The sequence below is a fragment of the Trichomycterus rosablanca genome, chromosome 6 (genome assembly GCF_030014385.1).
Source record: "Trichomycterus rosablanca isolate fTriRos1 chromosome 6, fTriRos1.hap1, whole genome shotgun sequence".
Taxonomy (NCBI): Eukaryota; Metazoa; Chordata; class Actinopteri; order Siluriformes; family Trichomycteridae; genus Trichomycterus; species Trichomycterus rosablanca.
The window spans coordinates 24,201,057-24,221,726 of NC_085993.1; the positions used below are offsets into that span (position 1 = coordinate 24,201,057).

The 20,670-nt window shown below is 38.5% G+C and overlaps 1 protein-coding gene across 1 annotated transcript in view; it reads right to left on the reverse strand.

Moving 5' to 3' along the window:
• Window positions 1–571: 571 nt before the first annotated feature.
• The window catches only part of rbl1 (retinoblastoma-like 1 (p107)), a 38,832-nt gene continuing 18,733 nt past the window's right edge, over window positions 572–20,670 (reverse strand). Inside the window, exons 6-22 of the mRNA XM_062996748.1 lie at window positions 20,444–20,589; window positions 20,269–20,333; window positions 19,061–19,247; window positions 13,208–13,374; window positions 12,365–12,477; window positions 10,685–10,788; window positions 10,285–10,422; window positions 9,920–10,084; window positions 9,587–9,728; window positions 8,338–8,565; window positions 7,768–7,946; window positions 6,409–6,585; window positions 6,118–6,189; window positions 5,947–6,031; window positions 5,677–5,828; window positions 4,619–4,783; window positions 572–1,720 (exon numbers count right to left, since the gene is read on the reverse strand). Of these exons, the coding sequence (XP_062852818.1) occupies window positions 1,550–1,720; window positions 4,619–4,783; window positions 5,677–5,828; window positions 5,947–6,031; window positions 6,118–6,189; window positions 6,409–6,585; window positions 7,768–7,946; window positions 8,338–8,565; window positions 9,587–9,728; window positions 9,920–10,084; window positions 10,285–10,422; window positions 10,685–10,788; window positions 12,365–12,477; window positions 13,208–13,374; window positions 19,061–19,247; window positions 20,269–20,333; window positions 20,444–20,589 (2,456 nt within the window). The 3' untranslated portion in view covers window positions 572–1,549. The remainder of the gene's footprint in view (window positions 1,721–4,618; window positions 4,784–5,676; window positions 5,829–5,946; window positions 6,032–6,117; window positions 6,190–6,408; window positions 6,586–7,767; window positions 7,947–8,337; window positions 8,566–9,586; window positions 9,729–9,919; window positions 10,085–10,284; window positions 10,423–10,684; window positions 10,789–12,364; window positions 12,478–13,207; window positions 13,375–19,060; window positions 19,248–20,268; window positions 20,334–20,443; window positions 20,590–20,670) is intronic.

The window sequence follows — 20,670 nt, forward strand, 5'->3', positions numbered from 1 at the left end:
TTTTACCCTGTTCTTCAATGGTCAGGACCCCCACAAAGCAGATTTTATTTGGCTGGTGGATCATTCTCAGCACTGCAGTGACACTGACATGGTGGTGGTGTGTTAGTGTGTGTTGTGCTGGTATGAGTGGATCAGACACAGCATCACTGCTGGAGTTTTTAAACACCTCACTGTCACTCCTGGACTGAGAATAGTCCACCAACCAAAAAAATATCCAGCCAACAGCCCCGTGGACTACAGTCAGTAATTGTAGAACTACAAAATGCTTCTATATGGTAAGTGGAGCTGATAAAAATGGACAGTGAGTGTAGAAACAAGGAGGTGGTTTTAATGTTATGGCTTATCAGTATGTATGTGCAAAAGAAAACATGTGATTCTTTACATTTTAACCAAACAGAAGCCAGCCTATAACATAGAAATGCTTAGACATTAGACTCTATAGTACATTAAACATCATAAAATTAATTGTGAAGAACAGGTTAAAAATTACATTCATTTCTTAGCTTTAGACTAATTTTCATCTTTCAGTTTAAATTAACAGAACAGGCATTTAACTAAAATTCTGTTTAGGAAATATTTTATTTCTATGTACAATGAAGGCACTGGCTGAAGTATGTTTAAACAGTACACAGATATTAGTTCTTAAACAAGTACAGTAAATGTTATAGCTAAATAACGTACTGGTAGTGTGTTTAAAGTACACACAGACATCCTAAACAACCTGCAATACATAATTGCAAATTATATTGTGATCCTTAAAACATGTTTTGTTTTTAAACAATTATCACTGCAAATTAATAAGAGAATTTATAATAATTTGCATATGCTCAATTTCAGAGGGAAAACATACATAACAAATCAGAATGAGCCACTTCAGCAACAAAAATTCAATATTTATATAACATGGACAAAAAAAGTAATATTTTGCACTAATTAAAGCATCCAATGATTAAGAAACAAAGAATGGTGTGCGAGTTTGATGACATTTAAAAGAACAAAAATGTTAATTATACAGTAAAATTTAGTGTAGATACTACACAGCACAGTGCAATTCTGCATGTTTGCAGCACATAAAACAATGTAAAAATAAACCAAGCACACTGAAATTACACAATTACAATAATCTTAACTGATACAAAATGTTTCAGCTTAACAACAGCCAGAACATGAGACTGTATTTGTACAATTCAAACAAACTCCGACAAATAAAATTGGTTCATTTATAGACGACATTCACACAGCAGAAAATATACATGAGCACCATCTTTGGTTAAATTGTGTATCAATACCTCTTATGTGCTCTTAAATGACTGAGAAAAATGAAGTTCATATCCACAAAGACCTTGAAAGCAAACATACCCCAAATGTTTTGTTGCTAAAAGAAAGTCATGATTCTTGGGTTTAGATCATTGACAAGCTTTTTGCAGATGCAGTGAACATGTTCTTTAAACGTAAAGGATCTGCTACCACATAATTGGGTCTGTGAATATAAAAAACACCTGGAACTGTGACACCATCTGTGACACCATAAAATGTCTCATGAGATGAGTCAGTGACTGGCTCTCTCGCTCACTACATCCTGAAGACGCTTGAGTAACACGTCCTCGCTCTCCTGATTCAGCATTTTGCTGGGAGACTCTGTCTCATCTCCCTCCATTGTAAAAGCTCTCTTCTTGCTCACACATCCCTGACGAATCATCCGGTTTATGTTACTCAGCTCCTAAAGACAAGCAGAGAAACTATTAAGCATAAAAATGACAATAATATGTGTTAGAGCAGGGATTTTTAACCCCCTGGGAAGTGTTTTGTAGAAGCCAAAACAATATATAAATGAATTGTTCAAAAATGTTAGATGTGGGACAGATCGAATTCCATCAACAAGTCTTTCATCAACAAGTGAAAGCTTGGAGATAAATTTTGTTTCAAATTCTAACCTTTACCATGCTATTTGGAAATAGTCAACTAATCTTGTTAACTGTGGTTTGATGTAGTGTCCTATTTATACATGTGCCAGTGTAGTTGCACTGTGTTAATTAGTAATTTAGTAAAGTTTCAGCTCAGCCACAAACATGCAGGTGCATTTTTCCCATGTCATGGTTTTACACTAATCCTTTGTCATGAATATTCTGTATTTACACACAGCAATATATTTAAGAAGTTGCTGTGTGTGGGGCTGGCTGCATAAAGCTGTGTGAATAAGTACTGAGAGCATGAGCAGCCAAGTTATGGTGTCTGCATAATATAAATGTGTAACAAATGTCCTGGTAATAATTTTCTTTACTAGTATGCATCTAGTGAACAATCTTTACAAAGTTACCAGTTTAACTTTCAACCAGTTTAACTTTATGGCCACATATAAAATCCCAATATACACCTCTGTCAATGGTACCTTCACACATTTCCAAATCACTTATGTCATGGGCACTGATTTCAGTTTATTCCAGCACCATTAGGAGGGCGTACACTTCAGCTTTGTGTTTAGGTTGCTCTGTTTGCATGTTTGCTAGCTACTACTGCTGCTGATACTTGGTTCTCAGTTTTAGAACCATCTATGTATATTAGTGAGTGGTATAGGAATCGTTCTCTATTATCAAGGAACTTCCTGTGGCATATGTTTGGGTGAGAGGTCAAGCTGTTGCAGGCAATGTCTAAGATTATGCTTCTTGAAGTTCCATGGCAGGACAAGAGTGGGGAGTGTTATGAAGTCCAAGTCTGTGTTTGGTTCGTATTCCAAAGGGTTGTGTGTGGTTCGGTTTTGCATTGTACATGGAGGGGTACAGTGAAGCATGTCAATTTACTTTTGGGGTTATGTCTGTTAGCCACATTTGCAGAAAGTAATGTTTCATCACCTTTACTCCCCACCAAACTTACATTTTGACAAAGGTCACAAAGCTGCTGACTTTTTGAATCCATTTTATAATTTTACAGTTGAATTAATTCATTTTTAATGTATTTTCTTTTCTTTTTTTTTACAGTTACAGGTACATGTACAGGGGTTGGACAAAATAACTGAAACACCTGGTTTTAGACCACAATAATTTATTAGTATGGTGTAGGGCCTCCTTTTGCGGCCAATACAGCGTCAATTCGTCTTGGAAATGACATATACAAGTCCTGCACAGTGGTCAGAGGGATTTTAAGCCATTCTTCTTGCAGGATAGTGGCCAGGTCACTTCGTGATGCTGGTGGAGGAAAACGTTTCCTGACTCGCTTCTCCAAAACACCCCAAAGTGGCTCAATAATATTTAGATCTGGTGACTGTGCAGGCCATGGGAGATGTTCAACTTCACTTTCATGTTCATCAAACCAATCTTTCACCAGTCTTGCTGTGTGTATTGGTGCATTGTCATCCTGATACACGGCACCGCCATTGGATGCACATGGTCCTCCAGAATGGTTCAGTAGTCCTTGGCAGTGACGCGCCCATCTAGCACAAGTATTGGGCCAAGGGAATGCCATGATATGGCAGCCCAAACCATCACTGATCCACCCCCATGCTTCACTCTGGGCATGCAACAGTCTGGGTGGTACGCTTCTTTGGGGCTTCTCCACACCGTAACTCTCCCGGATGTGGGGAAAACAGTAAAGGTGGACTCATCAGAGAACAAGACATGTTTCACATTGTCCACAGCCCAAGATTTGCGCTCCTTGCACCATTGAAACCGACGTTTGGCATTGGCACGAGTGACCAAAGGTTTGGCTATAGCAGCCCGGCCGTGTATATTGACCCTGTGGAGCTCCCGACGGACAGTTCTGGTGGAAACAGGAGAGTTGAGGTGCACATTTAATTCTGCCGTGATTTGGGCAGCCGTGGTTTTATGTTTTTTGGATACAATCCGGGTTAGCACCCGAACATCCCTTTCAGACAGCTTCCTCTTGCGTCCACAGTTAATCCTGTTGGATGTGGTTTGTCCTTCTTGGTGGTATGCTGACATTACCCTGGATACCGTGGCTCTTGATACATCACAAAGACTTGCTGTCTTGGTCATAGATGCGCCAGCAAGACGTGCACCAACAATTTGTCCTCTTTTGAACTCTGGTATGTCACCCATAATGTTGTGTGCATTGCAATATTTTGAGCAAAACTGTGCTCTTACCCTGCTAATTGAACCTTCACACTCTGCTCTTACTGGTGCAATGTGCAATTAATGAAGATTGGCCACCAGACTGGTCCAATTTAGCCATGAAACCTCCCACACTAAAATGACAGGTGTTTCAGTTATTTTGTCCAACCCCTGTAGTTCTCTCTATTTTATTTATTTGGGTCATTCTAAAAGATTATGCTTTGTTGTGATTGGTGTGATCTTTCGCAGGTTGGAGGATTTTCTGGCGCTGTTATTTGATCAACAGTGAGGTGGATATTTTTCTCTGACTTTCAGAAACGTATCAAAGTATACATCTGGATCTGTACTACATTTCTTTTTATTTATTTCTTTTTCTTATTTTTTCTATGTATGGTTTAGTTCGAATTGTGTTCGAAGTGTGGATTATGTTTTGTTTATTGTTTAGGATTGGCATTAATTTCTTTGCATTGGTTTTAGAATGTCAGCCAGTTAGCTCAGTTAAAACTATTGTAATAACTATAAAACATAATATTAAAGGTAGGAAGAGCTCGTACCTTAGATGGGCTGCCGGTGAACTTGTATGTGTAGGCAGAGTTGGGTGTAAGGCAGGATCCATTTTTGTGAGGAGAAAGATAGATGGAATGTCTTTGAGAGATTCGTCGTGGGGACAGAGGCTGAGATCGTACAGAGGGAAATGGAGATAATGGTGGAGCTTCCATCTGTAAGTAAGAAAGAGATAAGTAAAAATGCATGCCTTTAACACGCCACCATCACACATTACTGTACTGCAGTTATTGCTATTAGAGAGTAAGCTAAGTACTTTGGTTATCAGGCAATTAAAAGAACCAAGTTTTTAAAGCAGTATACATTGCTCAAGAAAGTTAAGGAAATGCTTAAATTACAGATCATTATTCTGAAATTTAACGGACTTGGCATAATACCAAAAATAAGTGTACCTTTCATTTTTTGAGCAGTGTCATTCTTTAAATATTCATAAGTATTTAACAGGAAGTGTGTGCACACAAGAAAATGACTAAATATCTACCATATCACTTTTCTTGTCAAGTGGTGGCTGTTATTACCACAAAGTGGAGGCATTCTATGATTCCCATGGTTAAAGAACAGAATGCCCATAGTAACACATCAAGCAACATCACAAGATTTGACAACAATACATTGCCAAATGGCATGTTGGCACAAGGTTTTACATTTGTGTAAGGCTAACAAACTTAGACAGGCTTAAGAATTTGGGCAGTTGTAGCCTAGCGGGGTTAGGGTACTGGACTAGTAATCGAAAGGTTGCTTGGTTCAAGCCCCACCACTGCCAGGCTGCCACAGTTGGGCCCTCAAGCAGGGCCCTTAAACTTCAATTGCTTAGATAATATATACTGTCACAGTACTGTAAGTCACTTTGGATAAAAAGCGTCTGCTAAATGCCAAAAATGTAAATGTAAATTTCACTTATAGATTAATGGTATACAATTCAATAATAACAATGTGATTTAATAACAAAAGAGAAAGACTTGTATAAACAGTACACAATGCATGCATGTTGTGAAGTCTATAGGAAAACTGCTACAATGCAAACAGAATAAGTAAGTATTGTACACACCCTACTATCAACAGCTGTAAGAGCGTATCTGAGTGCAAATGATTTCATCCTGTGGACGTAAACAGTGTTGTAGAACTGAATGAGGTCACCCCTTTCCTCATCCAAACTGCTGTCAACTTCGGCACTGGCATCATGCTCTGTCCTGTCATTGGCTAAATACCAATAAAAAGGATAAAATATATGATGGATTAGTTACAACAGGAGAAAAAATACTCATATGAAAACAAAACTAAAAATGAAATTGACTTAATAGCATGTTTGTATCATTACAGTGATCTGTTGATGGGTCAACCTCCATGTTCTCATCAGATTGCTGCTCTCTGATTCTCCTCCTTATTAACACACTGCGGTAAACCTTAAAGCATACCAAACAACCAAGACAAACAATCAGAACCAGTTTTCATCATTACAGCGCTGTATTTGCGATGACTTGTTACATACATGACTGCTTGCTTGAGGTTGACTTCGATAGCATTTCATAATGTCCTGGAAGGTGTGCTGCTCTTTTGAGATCTGGAGAAAAAGCAGACAAAACATACACTTAATTTCTAATGAACAAACTTGTAATGTGTTCGTTTTGTTTTTTACATTATCCTACTTAACTTCTGAACAAAACTTTGACATAAATGGGTGGACTAGAAAGAGTAACAATGTAAGAGTGAGAACAGCTCAGTGTAAGTTAGAATAAAATTGTCACTACAAAATTGGTCTTACATGAATGTGCATACATACCTTGGATATGATGTAAACAGCACAGAGCAGAAGCTGGTCCAGGTGTCTGTCCTTCATCATGTCTGAGCAGTAGACCAATGAGTGCTCAAAGCACGTCCAGATTTTACCCCTCAGTTCTGCAGGGATGTCCAACTTGAGGCACAAATCTCTTAAACGCACACTTGCTAAATGATACACCTGTGCCCCCCCCCCAAAAAAAAGATATGTATATTTTGAAAAAAAGAGACACTCTTGAACATCTAAAATTTATACATTTAGAAAGATTACCCAACCCTTTATGCATTCGTCTTTTAGTGAAATGTTAGTCAACAGAAGTCCATATATTGTCTTAGAACTCTACAATGTAGCTTACAAAAGAAAACACTTTTTCCCTAAGTGTTTCTGTTCCATGCGTCACACTGAATGACTTCAGGCCATATACCTAAATGTCCATGATATCATTTATTTTATTTATTTGGGTTTTAATGCTGTGTTTAACACATATGTGTCATCCATTATATCAAAGAGAACAAAGTACAATTATAAGAAACATCACTAAATGTATTTATTATAATTATGAAAACTGTCCCCTCAGTTACTAATCAACCAATTTTACAAATTTAACTGGTAAGCTAATTTTGCCCATTGAATACAGAATATTACAGCCTGCCTGTATAATATAAATCTTATTTATCTTGAACTTTAGCATTGAAGTACAACAGAAATATCACCTTGCAACCTAAGTTTGTTTGACTCTTAATGCAGTGTCAGCTTCTATGGCTATTATCATGGCTGAATAATAGGTTCTGTCCTTAAAAAGTCAAAGAGGTCGATTTGTTTCTTTACTTGTGTACATAGAAATCTTGTATGGCATTAAGTCGTAGTGCATTTAAGCAGTTTTTGGGGGTTTTGGAGGTAAAGATTTTACTGTGAATGTTTGTATTGCAGACTTTTGTTCTGGTGGTGTTCATCTTTTGGCTTGCATAGAGGATGTGTTTGAGGATCTTGATCCACAGAGGGGCAAGTGGGGGACTGAACATATTGCCGAATTCCTTCAAAAACTGTGCAAGTGCTCCTAAAAGAATTGATGCTGTTTTAAAGGCAAAGGGTGGTCACTTTGCAGCATTTTCCACACCTGCCAAAAACTTTTGCACAGTAGTGCATATACTTACCTTTTTTAAAAAATTTTTTATAAAAAAGATGTTAACACTTACCTGATATGGCATTATTGAAAACAATACATAATACTCAAAATTCACTTTTGTATTAAATGTTTTTTGTTTTGAGAATCAAGCTAAGCGTGGAGGTTAAGATAAGATAAGATAACACTGTATTAAATTGCAGAAAGTTAATTTCTTCTGAGTTTGTAATACTTCTCACCTTGCGAAAGAAAAGAGCGAGGGATCCTGTGCGACGTGGTGCGTTTGTGGTCTGTGTACTGCCAAGTCTTGCACCAGTGTTCCTGCTTGGTGAGGCAAGTAGCACCTGTGCTGTTAGGGGGATCAGCTCATTGGTCTGTACCTGGATCACTGTAATGCCACCCACCTCATTCTTCATTACTGCACAAAAATAGGGGGATGTTCTCAAAAAAACATTGCATAATGGTGGGACAGTGTTTCTTTATCCTGGAAAAGACACCTTTCCTTGAACATAATAGTATTTTTCCTGTTCCTAATATTCCTAAGTTAAGTGTTCCAGTTTTTGTTGTAGGAAATAATGCACAACACAAGCAGAGTAGTTTTTTAGGAAGCTCTACAACCAATATTACAACATTTTACATCTGCAGCAAGATTAAGCATTAAATACAGTAATCTAACTTGTGTATTATAATGTAAACTAAAAACCATAGTAGTTTTTATTATAGTAAGAACTTAATTTTAAAACATTACTGGCAGCAAAAAAATGTAAATGACCCAAAGATGCAAAACACTACAAAAATAAAAAAATTACCTGGCAATGGGATGTTGAGCTGCTGGCCATTAGAAGTAGACATTGAGAGGACAGTAGTGGCATGGCTCTGGTCACTGTTTTCTCTGGAGGTTATTTTTATGGGGTTGACCGAGATCCTTTTGACTGGAGAATGAGGCTGAGAATCATCTCCAAACAAACGCCTTTTGGCACTGCCTGCTGCTGGAGAACTGTAGCGGTCATGGAGAGAGATTGGAGATTGAGGGACATCTGAGAAATTTAAATGATAGAGAAATATTGTTACCAAGTATACTTCTTCCTGAAATTAATTACATATACACAAATTACATTATTACGAATTGCTTGTGAAGTGACTATAAAAGGTAAACTAAAAACAACATGTCTGATAAAATGATTTAGGGCATTGTAATTAACAATACTGGCATATTGATTGTTTAATATAAAAAAGCAAATATCCTCAAAAATGAGTGCATATGTACCAACTTGATGAATCTGTGATGTTAAGAGTTTTCTTAAATCTTTATTTAAAGTTAATTTAATGCCTGCAAAACACTCCAACACAATCGGGACAGAGGCACATTTAGCACTGTACTACATCACCTTTCCTATTAATGAGACTTTTTAATAGTTTGGGAACTGAAAACACTAATTGTTGCAGTTGTGCAAGTGGAATTTACTCTCCTTTCTTGCTTGATACAAGACAAAAGTCAGCTGGTCAACAGTCTGTGGTTGCCGTTGTCTGATACGTCAAACATTTTCAATAGAAGGCAAATCTGGGCTGCAGACAAGACAGTCAAGCTGTTGTAGCATGTGCAGAATAAGGCCTGGCATTGGTTTGCTGAAATAATCATAAACTTCCAGAAAATACATCACACGGCAGCATGTATCTCTCCAAAATCCCAATATACACCTCAACCAAAATGGTAATACACACACAAGTAAGTCACTTATGCACCCCATTCCATGACTAATGTTGGCTTTTGCCAACATCTTTCGCTAATCGCCAGTCTGGATGGGCCATTTTCATCATTGCCGTGGAGACCCCATGTTGTTTCTAAAAACAAGCTGAAATGTGGACCACAGCTCACGTTTTCACAGCTCTCTAGTCCTTGCCATTGTGAATAAGAAACAGCTATTAAAACAGGTGCCATTAATTGTGCCCCGACATGGTTTTCACTTTGTTCATTGTTTTCCAATTTTTATTGTTAGCTTTCTGTCTTGTGCTTTTTTTATATCAAACATATGATTTTACAAGTGTGTGGTACTATACCTTTGCGAGCACTGGATCCTAGGCCAGTGCGAACCTCTCGGAGACGAGGGTGCAAAATCGGCGACAGGGCCACCAGTGGGAGGTGATTGGAGCCACCACAACTACTGTTATTGCCAGAATCTAGACTACTAGGGAAATTAACCTACAGACACAAACAAAAACAGATATTGTTACAACAGTTAAGTAATGTATTGGATTAAAATTTAGTTAAAATTCATACTTAGTTTAATAAAAGTGTTAAAAAACAAGCCAGGTAGGTTAAAACGAATATAATAACTGAAAAAGTGACCTGGTCATTATGTGAGAGAATAAAAACAATACTTGATTGTATACCTCCTCTACAGTGGGGACTTTATTATTAGCATGCTGTAAAGATTCCCACAGTACAGAGTCTCTAGTCCAAGCTCTACTCTCCAGCACTTGCTCCTCTAAAGCATTTAGGTGTTTCACCATGTCTCTGGATAGGCCCTCCTCAGATCGGATGAACACCTCGATCACCTGCACATTTTACAGTGGTATTTCCACACATACTCAAACATATTCAGACATAACATACTTCAAATATAAATAATATTTTATGTTTTATTGTATTTTGTGACGTATTAATACATCTTTATGTAACAAATTATAAAATTAGTGAGTCACCAATATTTACTAGCCTACTCTAACGTCAGAAATGTAGGTTTTAAAAAACTAACCTTGTAGAAGTAGAAAGGTCTAAGCTGAAAGGTTTCTAAAATCCAAGGAAATGTTCGCTGTGAACTGTACGCAAACAACACAACCTCCATACAGCAGGCCAAAAGAGAGCAGAGGAACACATCCTGCTCTAACAGCACCTTATTGGGGAAAAAAGTGAAGACACATTAGACATTAAAGCTAAATGAAGACAATATATAAAATACACTCTACAGCAAAGCCTAGAACATTTTGCAGTAGCATAATGTATGCTTTTTAAATGCTTTTCAGCATAAACCATACATCTAAATTTAAACTTTTAAAAAGTGTAATCATTTAAAAAGTAAATGCTTTTTCTTTTGCTGTCACATTAATATATTGTAGAAGTCTGAATAAAAATGATATTATAATTCCAACACTTACAGTCATGTCTTTACCCTGAAGTCTCTTCATCTCCTGAGTTATGACATTTTCCAGTACCTTATAGTACAGGATCTCAGCTAGTTTTAGGCGGTTCTCTGCAAATTCTGTAGTCAACAATGAAAAATGATCATACTGATAATGACACCACCCTCAGTACGTAAAAATATAATTTTATTTATTAAGTAATTCTGAAGCTAGGACAACACTTGTGTCTCAGTGGATTACACACATTTCAATATAGCTGTGTGATAAAATTCAAATGGTCAAATGAAAAACCCAATGTCTGTGCTTGTCTTGACCCTGTAATTAAGTGGATTTTTCCCCCAAAGCAGACACCCAACTACAGGGGTTGGACAATGAAACTGAAACACCTGGTTTTAGACCACAATAATTTATTAGTATGGTGTAGGGCCTCCTTTTGCGGCCAATACAGCATCAATTCGTCTTGGAAATGACATATACAAGTCCTGCACAGTGGTCAGAGGGATTTTAAGCCATTCTTCTTGCAGGATAGTGGCCAGGTCACTACGTGATGCTGGTGGAGGAAAATGTTTCCTGACTCGCTTCTCCAAAACACCCCAAAGTGGCTCAATAATATTTAGATCTGGTGACTGTGCAGGCCATGGGAGATGTTCAACTTCACTTTCATGTTCATCAAACCAATCTTTCACCAGTCTTGCTGTGTGTATTGGTGCATTGTCATCCTGATACACGGCACCGCCTTCAGGATACAATGTTTGAACCATTGGATGCACATGGTCCTCCAGAATGGTTCGGTAGTCCTTGGCAGTGACGCGCCCATCTAGCACAAGTATTGGGCCAAGGGAATGCCATGATATGGCAGCCCAAACCATCACTGATCCACCCCCATGCTTCACTCTGGGCATGCAACAGTCTGGGTGGTACGCTTCTTTGGGGCTTCTCCACACCGTAACTCTCCCGGATGTGGGGAAAACAGTAAAGGTGGACTCATCAGAGAACAATACATGTTTCACATTGTCCACAGCCCAAGATTTGCGCTCCTTGCACCATTGAAACCGACGTTTGGCATTGGCACGAGTGACCAAAGGTTTGGCTATAGCAGCCCGGCCGTGTATATTGACCCTGTGGAGCTCCCGACGGACAGTTCTGGTGGAAACAGGAGAGTTGAGGTGCACATTTAATTCTGCCGTGATTTGGGCAGCCGTGGTTTTATGTTTTTTGGATACAATCCGGGTTAGCACCCGAACATCCCTTTCAGACAGCTTCCTCTTGCGTCCACAGTTAATCCTGTTGGATGTGGTTTGTCCTTCTGGGTGGTATGCTGACATTACCTTGGATACCGTGGCTCTTGATACATCACAAAGACTTGCTGTCTCGGTCACAGATGCGCCAGCAAGACATGCACCAACAATTTGTCCTCTTTTGAACTCTGGTATGTCACCCATAATGTTGTGTGCATTGCAATATTTTGAGCAAAACTGTGCTCTTACCCTGCTAATTGAACCTTCACACTCTGCTCTTACTGGTGCAATGTGCAATTAATGAAGATTGGCCACCAGACTGGTCCAATTTAGCCATGAAACCTCCCACACTAAAATGACAGGTGTTTCAGTTTCATTGTCCAACCCCTGTATGTCAGCCATCCAGCACAGGGCTAAAAAAGTTTTAATCCATGTGAATATAAGAATGGTTTCTTACCTATATGAGGTTCTGGAAAGTCATCTGTTTGTTTAGTGTAGCCCTGCTTAAAAGTATCTCCTAGAGTCTTCACACGATTTATTATGGCTTCAGTAGGGTCACGAGAACAAGACCTATTTGGGGAACAAGCAATAAGACAGAATTAAAATAAGACCATGATTAAAGGCTAGCAAAATGATAACAAAACTTAAAACAGAGTTTAAAAATAATCCACAGTAGTACAATTTTAATGTAAAACGTATAATTGTTAACAGCACTTGACAGGTGGCACAGTGGTCTTATGAGCTAGACCAGTGGTCCCCAACCACCAGGGGTTGTTTATTACTGGGCTGCACAGAAAGAATTAATAATTAGAGATTGCTAGAAAAGCAGTTTTCGTTGCTTCTATTTCGGGTGTTATTGTCTTACTGTCACCCCTAGGTGGGAGCAGTGTCTCGTTGCAGTGAAAAAAGCTAGAATTTAAAATATCAGCTGTGCTATTGACCAGCCATGCGACCAGACACACTATTGGCTGTTTGTGTCTGTTGTGAAATAAGTTGGTGCTGCTATTGCGGCCTCTGTTGACTGGTTAAAGCACCTGCAGGACAGATAATTAATTCACAGAGAGTAGTACGGCACTGCTTTCTGAAAGACCTTGTCAGATGTAATGAGGCGGTCAGTAACTGTGCACATGTTTAAGGGGGCACTTAATAGTTTGCAGCTCTCGTTGGTCAGGATGGGGACCTACTGTGTGCAATTACAATTGAGGAACTGAAATGTCTACATTAAGAGAAAAAGGGGGAAACAAAAAACCCACACCACACATTTCTGTGAAGGTTTTCATGAACTAAAAATGGTTCTTACTTGAAGATCTGGAGCAGGGCATCACTAGGGGAGTTGCGAAGGCCAGACACCATGCTTTGCAGTCGACTCACACTTTGAGTTGCTGAGGACACTGGTGTAATCAACACCTCTTTCTCCTTTAGGTACCTCCGCCCCGTAAGGGGAGTTGAAGGGGCCAAAGACTGAGTCTATAAATAAAAAAAATAAATGATCATAATAACAGTTCAATTCAGATTAAAAATTTGAAGCAAATTTCTAAATAGCTGTCAACGATAAAACACTTTTTGAAACTGAGAGAAAACGTCACTATACCAACAAATAATTAACATGATTACAGCGGTACCTTGAAACTCAACGTCAACTGGTTCTGGGACTGGCGTGGAATTTAAAAGGTGTTGAGTTTAAAAGGCGTTGAGTTTTAAGGTATTTTTTCCCCAGAAAGATGGGTTCCATGGTCCAGTGGAACTGCATAGATTTTAGGCAAATGTGAAATAATGGGGTTGTTTTTAACACTTATACACTGAACATAACACAAATATAATATAAAAACACTAAAATACAATTAAAAAACTGTTAAAAAAAAAATCTATCACAAATACAATAAAACCTGCTCTTTACTTTTACTTCTTTATTGTTTTCTTATGCTTTTTAATTAGTGGAGAGAACAAATAAGCAGTAATAATGAAGAGAGGATTAGTGCTTCTGTCATTCCTTTAATACATTAAGTATGGATGTCCCAATCCGATCTCAAAGATCAGAATCGGGGCCGATCAAGGCATTTTTTAACTGATCGGTATTGGCTTTACTAAGGCCGATCCTAAAGCCCGATCCTTTGTTTTACGTCAGCATGTCCGCTGTGTAGAAATACTTTAAATTGGAAAGTGAAACAAGTCCAACAGCGAAGTGTAATGTCTGCAATGCGAGCGTTTCACGAGTCGGTAGGAGCAGAGCTGCGTTCATTACTGTAGAATTTTACTATTTATATGGTGTGTGAGTCAAGGATCACACCGGTTTACGAAACAATAACTTTTAATCCGAGTATGAAAACTTCAGGACCATAACATACAGCTTTTACGAGTTTACGTGTTACAAGACTGAACGACATCTCAGTCATCGCGTTAGCCAAGCATGCCATTCCATGCACTATGGAAGCCCGAAAGGGTCAAAACTAGGGCTGGGCGATATATCGAGATTTTATAAAATATCGATATATTTTCATACGCGATATAAGATAAGACAATATCGCGTATATCGATATAGATGTTGCGTTCCAGTTACATCAGACAGTTCGTCTTTCTCTTCTCCCAGTTTGTCTCTGCACATGTTCACCTGCCCCGCCCCTCTCCCTCACTGAACACAACTCCCCCCTCCCCACCGCTTCACCAGTATGTCCTGCAGGCAGCGATAGCATGGAGACGGATAAAGACACGACAGAAGCTATCGAAGAGGAGCTGCTTACTAAAAATAAAAATAATGACTCTTTTTGGAATTATTTGGAGACGGTTCGAATTCAAAGTGTCAGATGAGCAGCAGAATAATGTATTTCTGTAGAGAATGTCGAAAACAAGTCCAGACAAAAGGTTCCAGCTCCGTGTACCTTCATTCGTTTTTCACTTCAAATCCCAAAGTTAAAAAACAAGAAAACGAGTCGTTATTTGTTTTAAAAATTAACACAAGCGCATGCACGCGCTGACATGCACGTATTTACTTCACATTAAGTGTTGAGAAAGTAATAATAACGTAGCGGTGCGTCTCCTGTTGTTCTGACTCTTGTGTTTGTATATGTGATGTGCATGTATAGATATTTGCTCTATCTGTAAATACAAACATTATGGTGATTTCTGTACTGGATGTTGTACGTGGTCGTGTTAGTTTATACTGGACGATCGCCCGACGTCCGACACGTCATTTATTTATTTATCTTCTATTATAGTATTACTTGTTGTCGGCCAGTAAACAACCAAACATTATTAAATTGCATGAACTAACTGAGTAAACAAGGAGCAAACAGCAATTAAACAACAAATAAAGCTGTTAAATAATAATAAAGTGCATGAAGAAGAACGCTAATTAAAATGCATTAAATGTTGTAATAGTTACACAGTAACATTAACGTTTAGTTCTGCCTGTATTACAGAACTGAGTTCTATACAGTAAAAGAAAATATGAATGTAAATGTTAATGTTGTGGCGACATATACATAAAATAATGTATAAAGTCCAAACATGGGGGGGTGGGGGGTTAACGAGGGGTTTACTTTAACGGGGTTTTACTTTTAATGTCACACAAGCTCAGCCGGAAAACGGTGTCATTCCAACATCTTCCCTACACACTCGCTCCCTGCGCCCTATAGTACACTTAACATTATTAAAGGGCCAGACAATATATTTGTAATTCACATTAGACGACAGGAGATGCCTTAGAAAACAACTTTTTTTTTTTTTTTTAGAATAGCTCTTTTTTTTTTTTTTTTAAGGAAAAATAATTCTTGTGTGAAGCTTCCCCAGCATGAATATTAATAAAAGTGCCTGTAAAAAAATTGGAACATGTAGCTTTGTCTCAGAAGTGTCTTTTTGTTATTACCTTATGGGATAAAAAAATATCGAGATATATATCGTATATCGCCATTCAGAAAAAAATATCGAGATATAATTTTTGATCCATATCGCCCAGCCCTAGTCAAAACACACTCACTTCGTGTAGAAACGTCCATCAAACCATTGTCACAATACAACCACAGAAAAGTTTGTTACAGTTACAACACACATACAGGTACGGTGGCTCATAAGAAACAAACCAGATGTCATTTAACCAAACGATCTACAATTACTACCAATTGGATACGGCACCTAAAAAATAAACACTCAGTCGAATACAGCGAGTTTATTATATGATGAGAAGAGGAACCGGCTGTCCGCTAACACGGCAGAAATGCTGATTTTCCTTAAAAAGAACCTTCACTTCATTTTGAGTGTTCTAGTTTACTACTACAATGCTGCACTAAGTTTGTTTACTTTTATTTTGTAAAAATAAAAGAACATAAAGCAATAGCTTGGATGCAGCCAATTTTTTTCCTACAGCACTGCAGAGCTATTCAGTTGTTAAACATATACATTGGATTAATCTGAATAACTGTAATGTACTTGAAGTGTGCACTGTGTGAACAGTGTTATCTAGTTCTTATCTAGACAATATCTAGAAAATACAAGTATCGGTTTGAGACTCGGTATCGGATCAGGATCAAAATTAATGATCGGGAACAAAAAAACTTGATCGGGACATCCCTAACATTAAGTTAATTTTTTTTTTTAATGACAAGCATTTTAGACTTTCTTGCAAAAGCACACTCACAATTTCTCAGAACCCCGACTAACACAAGTTTAAAAGTGAAACAAGAGAAACACAGCTAAACACAGATACATGTGGAGCTTTCAGAATTAATTTGGCGGTTGTTCCGCACAAATGCAGATTCGTCTCATATTCACATGACTTTTTAATGGCGTGGCCGATTCGGCACCTTGTGTATATGACTTGATCTATGCGTCGTCCCTGGTAAATTCTTGGTTAAGCAATGATGTTTGGGTGTATTTCACAGAGTTGTTGGTGGTCTGGGCGTTCCATTCATTTTGCCATTTTTCCTTGATGTAGAGATTTATTGATGGTTTTAAATCTGTTGATGGGATTTTAATGTTTGTTGTATTTTGTCTTGTTTTTTTCTCTAGCTAGCTGATCCGCTTTTTCATTCCCTGCAATCCCGCTGTGTCCTGGTACCCAGCATAGTTGTATGTTATATTCCAGTTCTGTTAAATTGCTGATTGTCTTCTGTATGTTATTAATGATGGGGTGGTCTGATGTGCATGATTCTAGCGCATTAAGGCATGATTGAGAGTCTGTGCATATTAAGATTTTGTGTTTTTGTTCTTTTTCTGCATATTTTAGTGCCATAAGTGTGGCATGGGCTTCTGCACTGTAGATGGAGCTGGGTTGGGGTAACTTTTCTTTGTCTGTGTATCTTTTTGTAAATACAGCTGCTGTTGTCTGGTCTGTGGTTTTGGATCCGTCTGTGTAGATTGGTAGGTGGTGGGGGTATTTTTCTTTGACTTTGAGAATATTGTTAAGATATGTTTGGATGTGTGGTTCCTTTCCTCTTGTCTGCAATGTCAAAGATGATGTTGGGTTTTCTGATTTCCCATGGCGGTATGGTATTTTTAGGGTTGTGGGCTATTATACAGTATTTGAACTTAGTTTTAGGTCATCAATGTATGGTCTGATTCGAATCCCAAATGGTTGAATTTTATTTTGTCTGTTGTGTCGGGTTGGGGACGTGATGGGTGTATTATTCTGTATACTGGGTTTCTGGGGTTACCCATGGTTCTGATTGTATATTGTAATACTAGTTTTATTCTTCTGAGTTCAAGTGAGGGTTCTTGTGACTCTATGTAGAGACTTTGGATGGGAGAGGTGCGGTATGCTCCTAGGGCTATTCTGATCCCTAGATGGCGAATTGTGTTCAGGCTCTTGAGGTAGGATTTTTGGGCTGATCCATATAAGAAGCATCCGTAATCTAGTTTTGTTCTAATGTAGTTTTGCAACAGTATATTAAGATCTGCTTCCCATTTAGTACTGTCTAGTACTTTTAGTTTTTTGAAACATTTCTTTAATATGAGGAATGAATGTGAGTCTTTGGTCTAGTGTTAGGCCCAAGTATCGTGTAGTTTCTGCTATTTGTATGGGTTCTGCATCTAAAAAGAGTTTGGGATCCGGGTGTAGTTTTCTGTTCTGGCAGAAATGGATGCATGTTGTTTTACTTTTGGATACTTTAAAACCATTTGTGTTTGACCATTTGTGTATTTTATTGATGCAGGGTTGACGTTTTTGTTGTACTGTTTTTATATCCTGATTCCTATAGCCTATACATAAATCCACATATAAGCTGCAGAAAATGCTGGGTGGTATTTCCTTCGTAATTTTGCTCATTTTGAGATTGAAAAGAGTTACCGATAAAATACATCCGAGTGGGACTCCTGTCTCTTGGATGTGGTCTGTGGAAAAGGTGTTGTTGACTCAGACTCTGAAGTGTCTGTCCTTTAGAAAGTTGTTTATAAAGGTTGGAAGTCGGCCTCTAAGTCCTATTTGGTGTAGATCTTGAATTATTCCATACCTCCAGGTAGTATCGTAGGCCTTTTCGAGGTCAAAGAAAATGACTGCCGTGTGTTCATTTCGGAGGAAAGCTTCCCTTATGTATGTTTCCAGTCTGGTTAGGTTGTCCATGGTGCTCCTGTTTTTCCGAAAGCTGGTTTGGATCTTGCTATGGACGTTGTTTGTTTCCATATACCACACCAGGCGATTGTTGACCATCCTTTCTAGTGTCTTGCTAATGCAGCTTGTCAGGGCTATTGGTCTGTAGTTTTCTGGATTTTGATGATTTTTCCCAGGTTTGGGGATAGGTATTACCGTTGCTTTCTTCCATGCCATTGGGATGTTTCCTGTTTTCCATATGTAATTGTATATTTTAAAGAGTAGTGCTGATGTTGTCGGAGGTAGTTTTTTCAGCATTTCATAGTGTATATTGTCAGGGCCTGTTGTGGTGTTATGTGATTTCTGGAAAGAGTGGTGCAGTTCCGGTGAAGGGCGTTGAGTTTCAAAGAATTAGAGTTTAGGGGACGTTGAGTTCCAAGGTACCACTGTATTTGCAATTCATTTTTCATAACTGCACCTACTAAGTGTAGATCAAATTAACAGTACCTAAAATGCCTTAATATGAATGCCCATTAAACATTCTTAATCAATTGGTCAATATTTTCAAATAAGCAACATGCAAAGGTTTTAAATGATTTAAGTTGAAACAAAGCAGCACTGTTAGATGAGTGGTACCTTTTTAATGTGTTGCTGCAGGTTGCTTTCCACCTGCATGCGGCTGGACAGTTGGCCTGCTGGTGGCTCAGAGGTGATCTTACGAGGCGTGCCAATCTCCTCATCCGCATCAGCTCCCAAAAAAACTCGCTCATCAAAATCTCCCTCAGTCAGGACATACTCTTCATATTCACGATTTATGGCTTTACTTCAGAAAATAAATTACAAATAGATTATAAATAGATAATAAATTATAAAAATAGGGAGTACTCACATACCCCTTTTCCACCAAAAAAAACTTGGTTCTTGAACAGGTTCTGTTCAGGTTTCTCTGAACCTTGGTGTTCTGTAGAGAACTGATGCGCGTTTCCACCAGTTTTTGAGAACCAAGCAGCGTCATCATCGGTGGGCGTTATTACTAAGAGTTAAGAGAAATAATAACATGGCGGAGTGTGTGGATTATGTGCGAGCATTTGTGCTGCTGTTACAGATGTTTGTTTTTATGTAAAAAGCAGCGATCTAACTATCGGTGATAAGACGTGACTTGTTTGTCTCAGTTGTTGTTTTCTTTAGTTTATTGACGTGAGAGGATTTTTGCGCTTCGCTTTCACCGCGACTCTCGGCGCAGATAGCCGATTTGCTCAGCGCTCAGCTTGAGCGGTGAAAGATCACTAAAGTTCCACAACATGAACATTAATCTGTGTGAAATAAACATCAAATCCACTCTAAAATACCACATGTATCTGTGTTTAGCTGGATTTACTTCACGTGTGTTTATGCAGCTCGGGGAGTTGAAAAAGCTTCATGCTTTATTTTTCATTTCATGCGTTTTTCGTTCTGTCCGGGTCACTTTTATCACGTAATATCACACAGTTCATCTTTTTAAAGGCGCTTTGAAAATATAAGCGGCAAACTGGTTCAAAATGTAATCAGGTGAAGTTTAAAAGATAAAAATGCAGCATTAAGCTCCATATGAGACACCAGCTGACGCCATTGTTGCTAACGCTATGCTGTACAACATGACACGCCCACTGACGGACGTCACAGTTCGGGCTGAAAAACCAAGTATTCTGTGGTGCCAGATTGGCCCGCTAGTTCACTGTCTGGAACCTCTTTTTTCCGGTGGAAACACGCGGAACCGGTTCAAAATCAAGTTCGGGAACGGGCTCCGTGCCGCGTCGGTGGAAAAGGGGTAACGGTATAAAAGAATAATTAAAAAAACATCTTACTTATTGTCTTGAAAATTGGACATGTCCAGGAACTCTGTGAGGTTTTCAAAATCTCCCTTCAATATCTGAAAGACATCAAGAGTTATTTCACTAAACAATGATGTAAAGAAAGAATGATTTATGATAATTGGAGAAGCATAATAAAGGCAAGACAAATATGGACATGATTTCTCACTTTTTTCTCCAACAGCCGCCTGATGTAGGGTTTAAAGTAGTGCTCCTTTATCCCTTTTGCTTCAACAACTAGACCATCGTGCAGTTCACACAACTTCACAAGCACACACTGAATATCTTCAGTGCCCCCATGATCCTTTGGCAAACCTGAAGGAAAGTAAGACTGTTGATTTGAGGTCTTTTTGTAATTAAGACAAGAAAGGTGTTGTATTATTGCACATAGCAACA